General features: G+C 31.5%; 1 protein-coding gene across 1 annotated transcript; it reads right to left on the bottom strand.

Annotated features, from left to right (window-relative positions):
- Window positions 1-105: 105 nt before the first annotated feature.
- Window positions 106-10321, bottom strand: LOC114933239 (diacylglycerol lipase-beta). Its single transcript, XM_085486597.1, has 14 exons — window positions 9341-10321; window positions 5472-5570; window positions 4369-4581; window positions 3292-3608; window positions 2628-2771; window positions 2367-2535; window positions 2000-2123; window positions 1779-1922; window positions 1584-1695; window positions 1422-1514; window positions 1133-1287; window positions 901-1038; window positions 679-797; window positions 106-336 (listed from the first exon to the last, which is right to left on the bottom strand). Exons 2-14 carry the CDS (start codon window positions 5564-5566, stop codon window positions 159-161), a joined length of 2001 nt encoding a protein of 666 aa, XP_085342723.1. The 5' UTR covers window positions 5567-5570; window positions 9341-10321; the 3' UTR covers window positions 106-158.
- Window positions 10322-14972: the final 4651 nt, after the last annotated feature.

Raw genomic sequence — 14972 nt, 5'->3', positions numbered from 1 at the left:
ATATTTTTATAATTTTTTTTCTATTTTATGCATATGTTATTGTAAAAGAAGTATATTATTGATAAATCAATTTTTTCAAGGAAGTATATATATATATCCTCGGGATAATTTTTTAATTTTTTTTTATTAAAATTATAAAATCATTTTATTAGATTATACTAAGGATCGAAGTAAAAGGGTATATCATTTTGTTGCTCCAATAACGTGGCTAATGCCAGTTCTATGTTTTCTGGCAGATGGTCTAGAAGCATACGTGGCATCACTGATAATTTCGTAAATTCTTCTGCTTGCGCCCATCGCATCTCGTATTTCCTTTCTTTCGCGAGCTGTTTCTTGCTATAATATACGAATATAAATATAATATATAAAAATATAAATATAAATATAAATTATCAATATTATATAAAATCTTGGAAAACTTTTTCCTTCGATTAATTTTCATTAAAAACATTTGCATCTACACTTAAAATATATTTTTTAGAGAATTCTATCTAAAGTATATACATCAATATATCTAAAAAAATATATATTTATTTTTGTATAATTATATAGATATTGATGTACACACACACACACACATATATATATATATATATATATATATGCATATACTTTAGATGAAATTCCTTGTAAAAAATCATTATTCAAATAACAAAATAATAAATAAGAGCAATGCACCTCTTTCTCTCCGTTTTTTCTAGCTTGCATCTTGTTATATGAAGAATACGGCCAGCATTAAACAATTGTTCTTTCGAATATCTTCTTTTCGTTATGTCACGTTCTATAATTTTATTATCCTGCAAAAAAATAGATGCAACATACTCGTAAATTCACATATGCATACGAAATGTAGTATTTATATATAATTTCTGAATTTTTATAAATATATTTTTGTCTAACCGCGTCACTAGACTTGGCAAGTAAAGGTGATTGGCCCGGAATTGTGCTAATTATATTATAGTTGGTCCACGTTTTACTCAAATCATTCTCAGGAACTCCAAACAAAGCGTATCCAAATCCATTCAGAACCACTCTGTACTAAAGATAAAATATTTTTTTGTATTAGAATAGAGTTTAATTTTATCTGGATATATTCCAAATTTTTGAGAATTACGTATTCCCATTAAAATACCTTAGGTAATCGACAAGCCCGAAGAGTTGTCAATAATGAAGTCCTTAAATTTTCTATACTGTCCACGCTGAGTCTCATTACAAGATCATCACCGAGTCCAATGGTCAACGCAAACTCTTCCGTGATCCTGGCAGCATCTCTGCTAAGTAGCCCAGCTTTTCGGTAGATTAAATTAAAGATTATTAATTAAGTTAATGTTTGCGAAATTAACAAAATTAGCAATTTTAATAATTATATTTTTAATAAGTAGAGTTATCGTATAACATTAATTATATAAACAAGCAATTACCAGGCGTAGCAAAAGCATAGACTCTCAAATCCGGATAACGGGGACGTATCAATAATCCCAAAAGAATCGCTAAACCGGCTCCTAAACTATGACCTATAAAAAATAATGCGCATTATTTCATTACGAAATTTTTAACTTTATTAAAAGTATGAACATATTTACCTGTGATTGTTAGATTGTAATTGGGATATGTGGCAAACGCTCTTTCCAGAACTTTATAGTTTTCCAATTGCTTCATGATTACTTTCACTCCTATTATCATGCCTTTATGTGCCTATAAATTTTCCTTCGATTTAGAATTTAGGATCGAATTACTTTCATGTATCTGTGCGAAGAAAATAGAGCAATTAAACTAACTGTGCTATCTGGAGGAACGCCAGGACATTCGAATGTATCGGACGCAGCTGCAATATCAGTGATTAAATCTCGCAAGGATAACGATCCTCGTATAGTTATGACGATACTAGCAGTTTTGTGATCCGCAATTACGCAGAACGGTATCTACAAGATTTCAAAGATTAATACTAAAAAACGTCAGACACAGGAGCGTAGAAAGAGTTTAAGAGCAATATACCAACTTCGCATAAATGATTCTTTAGAGAAGCGAATAAAATATCCTCCTCGGGCAGCTTCGATAGATATTTAATGCCAGAAAGATAACAGAGACAACAATTATCATCTAGAATAATGTTACGCTTTCGTCTAAAAAAAATATATACATATATATATTTTTTTAATATTATAAAATTAATTTTCATATTATTATAAAATAATTATTATATATATGTATATATAACTATATACATTATCTCATAGTAGTAATAATTATTTTATAATTACACATATATATATATATATATATATATATATATATATGAAATAAATATTTTATATTATAATTGATTATAATAAAATCATATAATTTTTTATATTATATTCTTTTACCGGAAACAAGCGCAGCACGTCATGCCCCGTATTAAACGAAAACATCCAGTACATAGATGCTGATATATTACAAAGAGCCAGCCGTAAGAAGCGATCGATAATTGCAGGTAGTGATGAGCAGCTTCCAAGGACATCCAACTAGGTGTGTCCGAAAAGATCGCGCTGCTGTCTAAAAAAATATAGGCAGCAAATATTTGATAATCAACAAATATTGACATTTGTGATATATATGTCATATTCTTTCTGATGTAAATAACGTACCTGAAGTATATTTTGGGCGCGTGATTAGGTTTAACTTTCGCAATTCATGAGTTTCTCGTTTCTGTCGGACTCTCAGTAAGATGCATCCCGCTATTACGTCCGAAGGGACCAAATTGGTACCGCGGAATAATGCACTTAAAAGACCTACGAAAATATTTCTATTAGCACAAAATTTAAAAATATCAAGAAATTATATTTAAAAAATAGATAAACTGTTCTCTCTCTGTTTCCTCTCTCTTTCTCTCTCTCTCTCTCTCTCTCTCTCTCTCTCTCTCTCTCTTAATTTCTCTTATAATTACAGACATTAATTTTAAGATGTGCAGATTAATTATCAATAACTATCAGCGCAATCCTTCAATATTTAAAATGCTTTCGTAACTTTACTGCGAATTAAAATTCATTTCCTCTTACATATCGAGGTAATTGCGTATGTTACGAAGTGATCGCGTAATCGCTATCTTTAAAAGAGCGATGGATGAGAGAGCGATGCGCGTCGAGAAGAGAATCCCACCGGCGCCCAAACTAGAACAGAGATTAGCGATTTGATTTATCGTCGAGCATCCCGGACGACTCTTTTGCGCTCCGGGTTTCGCGATTTGGCCCGCGTTCCAGTTTCCGGCATGCGGCAGGACCTCTTCGTAGGTCAGCCGTACCTATGTCTCACCAGCGACATGTTGAAAGGTCTCGCTCGCGCTCTCGTCCTTGCGCATCCACCACAGGAATTTGAATCTGCGTAGCCAGATGCGCGAGATCTTGCCGTGCTCCACGGAACTCTCCAACTGTCGTCTCTCCAGGGAACCGATCGGGTCGAACACCAGAGCGAGACCGAAAATGCTGAGACCGATCAGGATCCAGTCGAAGAACACCAGGGCTTCAACGACGGTAATGGAATAGGATGCATGATTGCATTCTACGCTTTGTCCGAAAATCCACATGGTGCCTAGGACATTCCATCCGATTTCCGGTAGCAGCATAGATATCCTGAATTAAATTTAAAAAAGGTTTTTTTTTTTTACATTGAAATTGTTTTATATTAGTGACAATTAGTAGATGTTTATAATATTGCAATAATATAAAATTAAGATTGATATATTCTAATCGATCGTATAATTAGAAGCAAAATAATTATATTGGCAATATATTGTATGTATGTATATAGATATATTTAGAGAGAAAAAGAGAATTTATGTACATATTAAACTGCTGTACTTTGGCATATTTTATAATTTACATATATTTATACATATTTGCATGTTATTGGTACTGTAGTTTGTTTCATGAGAAAATTGCATCTTTACATAACATAGCAAAATAATAGAAAATTGCTCGTAACAATTTGAATTTTTTTTTCAATGTCTGTTTATACACAGGATGCATTTTTTGCTTTTCTTTGTGCAATCAGATTTGTATTCTATGTAAATTCGATTATAATTTTTGTGTAATTAGTGATGAAAAATAAAAGAATTTTAACAAATATACGTTCGAGAGAAAAAATATATGAGAAAATTATTCATTTTCGACCAAATTAACATTTAATAAAATTTATAAAATTTAGTTATAAGAATATATAAATTACGATAAACAAAATGGCAACTTCTATTTTCTGATAAAAAAAAATCGAACATTTGCTGTTAAAAAAAATAATGCGACAAAAGTATATAAAATTTCTTTTATGTGCACCTTTATATGAAGGTTGGCTTAGAAAGCTGGCTGACGTGACGCTAGTTTATTTATTGCTTACTTGATTATTAGAAGCGGTTCGACGTATCGTCGGGCATGCGTATCCATGATAGTCCCTCTCGCGCTATGCCTAATGATAACGAGTATCAAGAGCGTGACGATGCTGAGCATGACCGCTTCGCCGAGAAGATACACGCGCACTAATTCACCTCCCAACCGACAATTCCACGTATCGTCGTAATACCTTACGCAGGCGATCCCTATAAGAATCAACCTGTAAAACGCATAGTCGATTACGAGAAACAAACTAACAAAATGATCCGTGCGATTTCGATCGAGCGATATGCAACAATTTCACATTAAGAAGAAATTCAAAAATGCCGAAAGTTCGTATCTAAAAGCGAGATCTCGTTAAATTTTTCATCGAAATTATTGCACCTTAATCGACTTGATTTCTGACAGAATGTGGTTTTTAAATTAATAATTCGTATCAGGTATATGCGGCTTTCTATCAGTGATGGGTAAGATACACTTAAAATGTATCTCAATACAAATACGGATACGTGTAAAAAATATATCTAGATACAGATACAGATACATAAATTAAAATGTACGTAGATACAGATACTCAGATACTTAAAAGTATCTCAGATACATATCAGATATATACTTGTAAATTATATTTTATCATAATAATTGTAATATGTACAAAATGTACTGAATAATTCTTTTATCTTTATTCATATTTTTGTTTATATTACGACTTTATTTGTTAGTCTTAACACGTAAAAAATGCCTCAAAGATATTGTCACTCAAACTATTTCGCCATGGTACTAAAATTTGACCAATGCTTAATAATCGCTCGACCGGTGTTGATGACGATATGTTAATAACTTGCAGTCTTGATCGTTTAAAAATTTAAAGAATCGGGCTATTTAAAAAATATGTGAAAATGTATCTGCAAATGTATCTGAAAAAAGCAATTCAGATATCATGTTTTGTATCTAGATACGCAGATATAGATACTTCAATTCGAATATATCTCAGATACACAAAATGTATCTAGATACTACCTAACACTGCTTTCTATTCTATAATATTCTATACAATAATATTCCGACGATTAGTCAACTGATTACTTGCAGTCTAATGACAATACTTACCATACAATACGAATAAATAATTCGAACAAGCCTGGATACACAAGGTCGTCGGTTGCGGCCAACCATTTTCGCCCAAAGAGCTTCAACGCAGGCATTTCCCTGTAGAAAGAGATTGTACTGTCAATTCTACAAGTTCAGTATTAGTCATCGAGAGAGTTAACAGTGAAATATATGTGGCATATTTGTTAATGGCAGAATATTTTTATCTAGATTTTGGTATCTTCATATTTATGATATTTAAACTAGATTCGGTCACGATTCGTAAAGATCTTGCGAGGATTCGCGAAACGCGCGACGCGGAAAGTTTACTTAACGAGGCGCTCTTACGAATTTCGCAATATTATTACAGAATAAAGTAGATGCGGCTTTCTATGATCATAAATATCTCCAAAGATTCGGGCGATGAAATATCTCCTTGATCGCGAACCTCCGCCCGGAGAAAGCGTCGGGAGAAAGTCTCTGTGTCCATCCCACATTCGAGACCGTATTGACACAACTTTCCGACATTCTTTTAAATGGACCGTGAATCTAACAATTTCAATCGCTCGTAGAAATAACTGAGAGCACAGCTGATTATGCTAGCGGTGATTACGTTCATAAGCAATCTCCATGAACGTTATTGAGAACATTTATATGTCGTTCTTTCGGTATAATACTAATCACGACCAACTGTTTCACAATTATTTTCGTGTCAAAGGAAGAGAATTGTCTGACAATTATCTTTGTATACAAACGGAAAAACAAAACAGGCAATATTGTGAATAATATTGACCTTCGCGATTCAAAAAAATAGCTTATTTTTCAACATAAGTTCTTTTAAAGAAGATGAAAAGCTCAAATTTATTTTTAAGAAATACTAATATATATTTTTCCGCGAATATATTCTTCTTTATTAATATATTTTAAAAAAATTCTTTCAACGCGCGTTGTATCTCTCTTTTAATATCGTCTGTAATTTTTAACAGTTTGAATGTTTCGTTTCTGATCTTCTTTGACACTTTTAAACTTGTATGCGAATTAACGTTCCCTAACTAGTTGCGTAAATAACTTTCATAGTGTTTAATTGCGGGAAAGCACGCAGTTTACATCATAACGCATGTACTTTTTGAACGCGTCAATTAGTTGCAGATATATTGCTTAACTACTTTCTTTCGTAAAGAACCTGATTACAAGAGAACGCGGAAATTATATCGCGTTATTATCGTATAAAACGATGGAGTAGAGAAAATTGATATTAATATTTAAGTAATTTCGTTATACCACTAACGACTACAAAAACTCGAATAAGAACTCGAAATCTCGAGTTATATCAAATTGTATAACTACTTATCGATGTCAAGATACAAATTATTTCTCGTTACAAAATTCCGATTATTACAGTCTTGTATGACACCGTTTAAATAAACCCGATATCAAGAAATGTAAAATTTTTTTACACATTCCCACGATTAAAGTAAGAAAAAGACTCCTGGAAGATTACAAATCTACAAAAAAATTATAAATGCAACCGCACAATTATACTGACAGTAATCAACAGCTTCTTTGAAACACGTCATTATCTTACATTTGCTATTATCTGACACAGCGTAGTGTGGAAAATAGTAAAGAAGCTTATGTTAGATATATATTATCAAGCTTGTGAAAATTTATGATATAAAATAGCATTATTTACTATTCATGAAAATTGTTATTCATGAGTATTTTTTCTAATTGCAAGTTGTATAACTATTAATAATGATTGTATAACTATGTTTAAACAATCACGTATAATTTTGATATTTAATTTTAGCAAAAAATTGAATAAAATAAAAATACACTTTAAAATAAAAATTCCTTTACAATTGTAATTGCAGATGCATAAACGCATTATTCAAGGTTAATGGGTCGAATTACGCAAAATTAAATACGTTGTATACATTTTGTAACTTGAAATGTGTGTCGTGAACTTGGACGAAACATATCAATCGGAAATACTCATTTAACGCTTGTATTCATTAACTCATTTCGTTGAAATTTTTTGTTTAGTGGCGAAAGTTATGTATTTAATCTCGTAGATGTGATAATGAATATTTTCAACGAACTTGATATCATAATTGGAGAATGTTTAATGTGACAGGAGAGAGCAACTTATTATCTCGATACAAATAGTTAATTATTAGCAAACAATTTTTATAACTATATGTAGCTTCTAGAAACTGCATGTAACATTGAATAGTTGATATTTCGAGAAGAAATGTATATACAATTTATATATTTATCAATGACAAAAAATCTATAAGATGATATATATTTGGAATATTGCATTTATCAAAATTATATTACTTGGAATATCACTTATAATTCGTACACTAAAAAAAATATTAACTATATATAAATATAGCAAATTCGGTTGGATGCACTAGTGCACACTGAGTGCACATAAAGGTTATCGCACACAATTTTACAATGACTTCAGTAATTAAAAAATTAAAATAATTATTAGTAAGAGCTATTATTATCATTATTCACATTGAACAACAATAATAATAGCTCTTACAATTAATTATTTTCCTTTTTTAATTACTTGTATCATTGTGAACTTGTGTGTGATAAACCTTTACATGCATTCAGTGTGCACTAGTGCATCCAATCGAATTCGCTGTTATAACTAAATTGTTCAGGTAATTTACTATTTTTTAATTGAACATATATAAGTATTTAAGTTAAATATACGTTTTGCTTAGATTTAATATGTTATATTTATTTTAAATATTTCTTATGTTCAATTAACAAAATAGTATTTAGTTGAACAATTTAGTCAAATTAACCATTTTTTCAGTGTTATAAAGCAAGGTAATATCTTTTTATATTAAATTATATTATAAAACTTCTAATTATCATAATGATATTAAAATGAAGTCTTTTAGTTTTCCTCGTGTTCTATATATATGTGTCCAATGTGTTCTCTATTAATTTCAAAAACTGACATAACAACATTCTATTTATATAATGCATATAATATCTTTCTCAATAAATAACAATAAACAGTTTTATATAATGCTATTTTTCTTCCAATTAGTATGTTTATTTAAAAAAATATTAGAAAATTAGTAGAAAAATTCTTATATAAGAATAGTAGATGTTTACGTTATATAATATTTAAAATATATCACTCATAACATTTAAAAACTATCATCGACAACAAAGATTTCAACTTTTACTCAAGTCTACCTCAATCAAAGATTGATTATCTTCAGAAGCACAAATACCTAACTACGTCTAACGGTTCATTTTGGTTTAAACATCCTTATTTAGATTTCTGTAGTATGATAAACCGATATTTAGTTTATTTTTATATAAATAATGCAAATACTATTAAATACCTTTTAAACAATAATTTATCTTTTTTCAATAAATATTACATATACAATAATTTTATTATAAATGCAAGAAATAAAATCCTCTTCTAAGATTACTTGAAAACTCTTCATTATAGATCTCGAAAACAGTTAATCGCTTCTATACTACATATTTGATATTTTATAGCATAACTAATGAAGAGTTTTCAAATAATCTTAGAAGAGAATTTTATTTCTTGAATTTATAATAAAATTATTGTATATATGTAATATTTATTGAAAAAAGATACGTTATTGTTTAAAAGGTACTTAATAGTATTTGCATTATTTATATATTTAGATAATACAATTATATATTTAGATAATACGATACCCCAGTGCTTTGTAAACATGAAACATTTTATTTCGACTAATTGTGATGAGGAAGATTAGCTATAACTTTGACAAATATCCCACGATACATGATGTTTTATTACACCCATATTGCTGGGTCGCTAATAAAGGTGTATTATGTGTAAATGATGTTCTTACCTACGAGTAGGCGCGAATCGATATCCGGTGAATCCGCCTTACACACGCGTTGAAATCTCCCTTGGAAACAAATCTGCCGCGAACGCGGCGGCACTCTACTTGGCGCACTTTGTGCTCTCTTCACTTGCTCGCTTTCACGGGAATTCTACCGCCCGGTTCCACAAGAGCTCGAAGGAATCTAACCGGAATTTCCGCCTAATCGTCGGACTCTGCGCCTTTCTCCGAGCACTCGCGCGCCCGCTCGCGCGCGCGCGCGCGCGCGTTGCAAATCTCAAACAAAACTGGAGCACTTCCTGCGGCTCTATGCGCACTCTGCGTTCCCGTTAAACGCGCGTCACGGAAAACCGATTTTCGTGATCGCGCACCGGAGAGACCGATCTTCTTCTCGAAGTCACGCGAATCGCGCCGTGCAAATCCTTCTACCCTTCCTTGCTCGGCCGCTGTTTGATCCTGTTCTCCGATCGACGCGCATGCAACAGCCGCCTCGATATCTGATTAACCGTTCGTTGCACACGCCGCCGATTTTAGCACCACGATTTTAGGAAATCACACTTATCGCACGTATGGAGATATGCATATCGTACGCGACACGGGCACCTTTCGGCAACCGGTACCAACTCTGTCCTTGAAACACTATCGTGTAAATCGCGATATCACGTCAATGGCAACAGTATATGCCGAATCAAAAGAATCTCGATCCCCGGTGGATATATATAATACGCAATATTTTTTGCGACGTCAAAAAAAATTACCCAATATAGGGGACCATCACATATTGTGCACTATACACGACTCGTTCACCTTGCGGCACTTCGCGCGAGCGTCCGAATCTCACGATCCTGTTGACCGCGACTGTCCGGTACCACTGCAGATACTGTAGAGAACTTTCCCTCTCTGCGCGCATACGACGAGATATCGCGCGCGGTGTTCTGGCCGCGAGGAGGAAAAATGCTGCGAAAAAGGAGAAAAGGAAGGAACAGACTAGGGATAAACGACCGCCGAGTCGAAGGTGGGAGCGACGAATCGACCGCGCACCTGGCGAACGTACCTGGCCGTTCCTCTCGCGGGAATAGGAGATGCAGTGAATGCCGATATCCGGTGATGGATCTAGAAAGGAGGACTGATCGAGGAGGGGACATACACCGTGATGTTTTTATTAGCCAGCATCAAATTTATATGTTACACGCAAGACAAATCCCGTTCGATCCCGTTAATATCCCGTTCAATTTAATTTATCATTTCAATTCCTCAAAATGTCGAAATTTTTGCCTTATTGCGTGTAATCAAATATCTCTGATTTAGTCTTCGTCGATATTACTCACATTCGCAATTTGCAATTACAACTGTACTTTATGTATATCACGGAGAGAATTTTCTCTTAGAATTTGCCCTGAAAATCACAGTAATCGTGGGGCAATATGATGTTAGAAGAATTTTATAAAAATTTCTCTAATATTAATATTTACCACAATAAAAATATTAATATGGACATAGTAAATTTTACTATGTATGTACGGGGTAAAATTAATCGAACATTGTTTCTATCTTATTATGTATATATTAATATTTTCCATTGTGGCAAATATTAATCAAAGAAACTCTTAAAAAAAATAAAATAATAAAATTCTTCCAATATCATATTGTCTCATGATTACCATGATTTTCAGGATAAATTCTGAAGGAAAATTCTCTCTGCGTATATTATACATATTTAGAATATACGTAAGACGTATTTTTTTCTTACTGTGTTCTTTATCGCTTGAATAATATATGGTTCATCAGTATTAATTGAATTTATATAAGCTGAAACTCGATCTTATAACCGCGTAGTACTATTCAACTAAAATAATAAGTATTGACTACATATACATATTTAATGATCGTATATATGAATTCTGCATACATCAGTTTCTTAATTAGACATGTGTAATTGCAATTAGCGTGTATTACAACAGGTTTCCATACATTACGAAGCAAATTGAATATGCTGAATATATTTCACAACTATATGAGTTCGACAGGAAATGACAATATGTTCTTGGAACATATTATATGGTAATATTGAAAATATTGAAGATATTTAACTTTAAAGACTAAATCCAAACTAAATATAGGTATATACATAAAATGACCGAAGCAGTTGTAATAGTGATCTGAGGGGAAATGTCTATATAATCGAAGTATTTTTATTTACAATAAATGAAAAAAATAAGAAATGCAACGTTACACATTTGATATTTTTTCGTCTCTTTACGCAATCGACGGCATTATTTATGCAAAGGTCGGACTAATATAGCTTGCGTATATGCACAAAGTGCCTGCCTAAGTTTATAAAGTTTGATTTTACTCGAGAATTTTTTGCTCTATTAGTGATATATATGTATCTAGCGACTTTAATAAAATTTTGACTAATTATAAATAATTTTTCAATGTCATGTTCGAATAATTCTATATCTCATAATATTAATGCAATCCTAAAATAAGCTGGCATACATATGTCTAACAATAAATTATGACTTTTATATGTAAACGTAATTTTACATATTAAAATAAATTTATATATTAAAATAAAATTCAAAATTATTGTATATTTATATCTTTATTTTTCATCACTCGTTTGGGATTACACAATTCGCACGATATTTACGGAAGAAAAAATATAACACAAAATCTCCTGGAGTTTAATCATATTATGCAACATATATATATGTATGTTAATAATGGCGACGTGTCATGGGAATAAACATTTAGGAAGAATGACTTGTTTGGACATTCCATCGCGATTTTATAGATATCGAAATTAGTTCCGCTTCAAGACGTGCTCGACAGAACAAAATAACGTTCACGAAAAGATGCGTTATATGTTCTTTTCTTCTTTTTCGAGAAAAGAACATATCTGCGTTCACCAACCGGAAAGTTGAGCACCTTTTTTTATATATTTGTGCATCCGGCTCGAGATGTAATTCCTTTTTCCTTTAACCACAGCCTCGCGCGAGTTCGTAGAATGATGTCATAATCATCTTTTATGCAGAAAAGTTGTGCTACTATCCTTCCAAGACTTTATATGTCGATCTCTTGTCGCTGCGAAATATGATATAACATAACGATTAAATAAAATCAGCAGAATAAAAATGAGAGCGTTTGCAATTTATAACCCGCTCTTAGAATCGATATGTCTCGAAAAAACCGTGTTTTATTTCGTTAGTTTAATGTAAATAAATTATTTTTTTTACATATATCTTTTGGTTTTACTCAAGAATTTTTTTCTCTATTAATGATATATGTATTTAGCGACTTTATAAAAACTTAACTAATTATAAATAATTTTTCAATGTCATGTTCGGTTAATTATATATCTTGCTTTTTTTAATATTAACGTAATCCTAAAAAAACTGGCATATATGTCTAATTACCATATAAATCTACTTTTTCATAAAATATGATAATTTAATTTGCAGCAAGTTTCGTAAAGCAATTTAGAATAATATTAAATCCATTTTGAAAAGATACCACTCTTTTCTTTTTTGCATAGATCAACAAAGAATCAACCGATGCTTGGAATCGTTCATTAAAGTGAGGATTACCGTCATGTACATTTGGTGGGAGATCTCGTGTTTGTTTATACTCGTAGCCGTATATGAACATAACGTGTGTGCCGGATTCAGTCACATTCCACTTTATTATCGTCTAGTCAAGTCTAGTGTATGCACAGTGATAGAGTCAGAGACGAAACTTTTCTCGTTCTTGCATCTTATACATTAACCGAAAAACTTTGATTAAAGATCGAACCGAAAAACAATGTTAAAGAATTGATATTGCGAAAGGTGCATATTATTGAAATACACGGTGATGAAATGCTTAATTTATAAACACAACCGGTTTGCCTTGCCTAGCATTATAACAATCACAAAACAGCAGCAAATTTGTAGCACGAGTCATAATGTAAATCGTGTATTCGACAAGCAAATTTGACTCTTTTCGACAAGATTTGCCGAGAGACAACGATGTGTACTTTCACTTGCGTATGCCGAAACCACGACGGATTCCCTAGATTCTATGTTGCATACACGTGTGTAAAAAAGCGTGCTCGCATAATTGTTGTCGCGACGAATTGCAACACCAGCAAGTCCGAAGGATAAATAATTAGCTAACCGCGAATTCTCGACTTGTCCGGTTACAAAAATATAAATTTCAAAAAATGAGTCAGGGTTATTAAAATTCTGAAATGCTGGCGTATTAAAAATATTTAAAGTTGAAACGCGAACGACACAGAAACTACGCGATAGAGTTGAATAAAAAAATTGAAGTTGTCGATAAATATTCAAATTAAATTGATCTTAATTTAATATCGAAATTTATCGCACACAAGATATATTTAAAACGTAATTATTAAAATTATTATATGGTGACTATTAATACCTACTTGATTAATTCAAAATAATTAATACTTGATTCATCAATTTGTAGAATATATATAGAAAATTATGTTGCACAGTATTGATGGTCCTTCAAAAAAAAATGTTTCTTACTAATATTTATTACGTAACAAAAATAAATTAAAATATGACATTTTTACTGAAAGAAAACAATTCGATTTTAATGAACGTGTCCCGTGCTAGTAACACAGATTTTTTTCCAGTTTAAAAATATACTTTTTATAATTGGATAATAGCATATAATATCACATCAATTTTAGAAAAAAAGAATATCTCAACGTAATATCTCCTCATAACAGTTTTGTTACGTCTTGCAAATTACATGTTACTGCAACTGTGTTGTAATTGATTAATAATTTTGCAGCGACATTCATAATTCTTTTTATTATGCATATTGCTGTACAAGCATAAATTATTCTGTCTCCAACGTATTGTCATATGGATATATTATAGTTAGTAATAATAACAAATTATACATATATTTTGCAATATTTGAATGAAATTATTTCGTATCAATTTCGTGCTCCAGTTGCCTAATCCCTTAAACAAATTCAAATTTCTACATTTTTTAAATTCTGTGAAGATATGCACACAAGGCAGAAAATTACACATAAGCACTAATTATTATTACACTCTTAATCGAATGTTCGGAGTATACATAAGCAATGCAGTAATAAGAGTTGTATATTAATAAGTTATTTTCTGTGAGTGATTTGTATATTATATATATTTATTATGTTTTATAATATATATATATTTTTAAACATGTATATATCGTAATATTTGAAGTAGAGAGCCCCTTTCCAATTTTGCGAAATTTTACAATATTGTGTACTTTTGTGTGTAAAACACAAATCTGTAAATTAAAATTGTCACTCTTAAATAGGAAAAATTACAGTGAATCCTGCCCCCCCCCCTCCCAGGAGGGAAGATACAGGTTTTAATTTACATAGATTTATGTTTCACGCATAAAAATACTATACAATATTGTGAAGTTTCGGGAAAATCGGAGATAATTTTCACCAAATTATTACCCAAAATTTGAGTAAAAATTGATGAGACTCACCGATACGATACATTTTCGTGTCGTGCCATTTTTTTCAAGGTCCATTTATCAAAGGACCTCATCAATGATTGACGATAGCAATAATTAACTTCTGCGATGTACTAGAGAAGTCGGCGATATTCCCAAATTG

The sequence above is a fragment of the Nylanderia fulva genome, unplaced genomic scaffold (genome assembly GCF_048542155.1).
Source record: "Nylanderia fulva isolate GAGA-0341 unplaced genomic scaffold, ASM4854215v1 Scaffold45, whole genome shotgun sequence".
Lineage (NCBI taxonomy): Eukaryota > Metazoa > Arthropoda > Insecta > Hymenoptera > Formicidae > Nylanderia > Nylanderia fulva.
Note: the sequence above shows the minus strand (reverse complement) of the source record. Positions and strands in the feature narration are given on the sequence as shown.

Bases quoted from the DNA above. Each gene is read 5' to 3' on its own strand.
- LOC114933239 (XM_085486597.1), bottom strand. From the start codon at position 5,566: ATGCCTGCGTTGAAGCTCTTTGGGCGAAAATGGTTGGCCGCAACCGAC. The intron at 2,536-2,627 runs GTACGTTATTTA...ATATTTTTTTAG, and splicing joins GCGCCCAAAATATACTTCAG to ACAGCAGCGCGATCTTTTCG. The intron at 2,124-2,366 runs GTAAAAGAATAT...TATTTTTTTTAG, and splicing joins ACGTGCTGCGCTTGTTTCCG to ACGAAAGCGTAACATTATTC.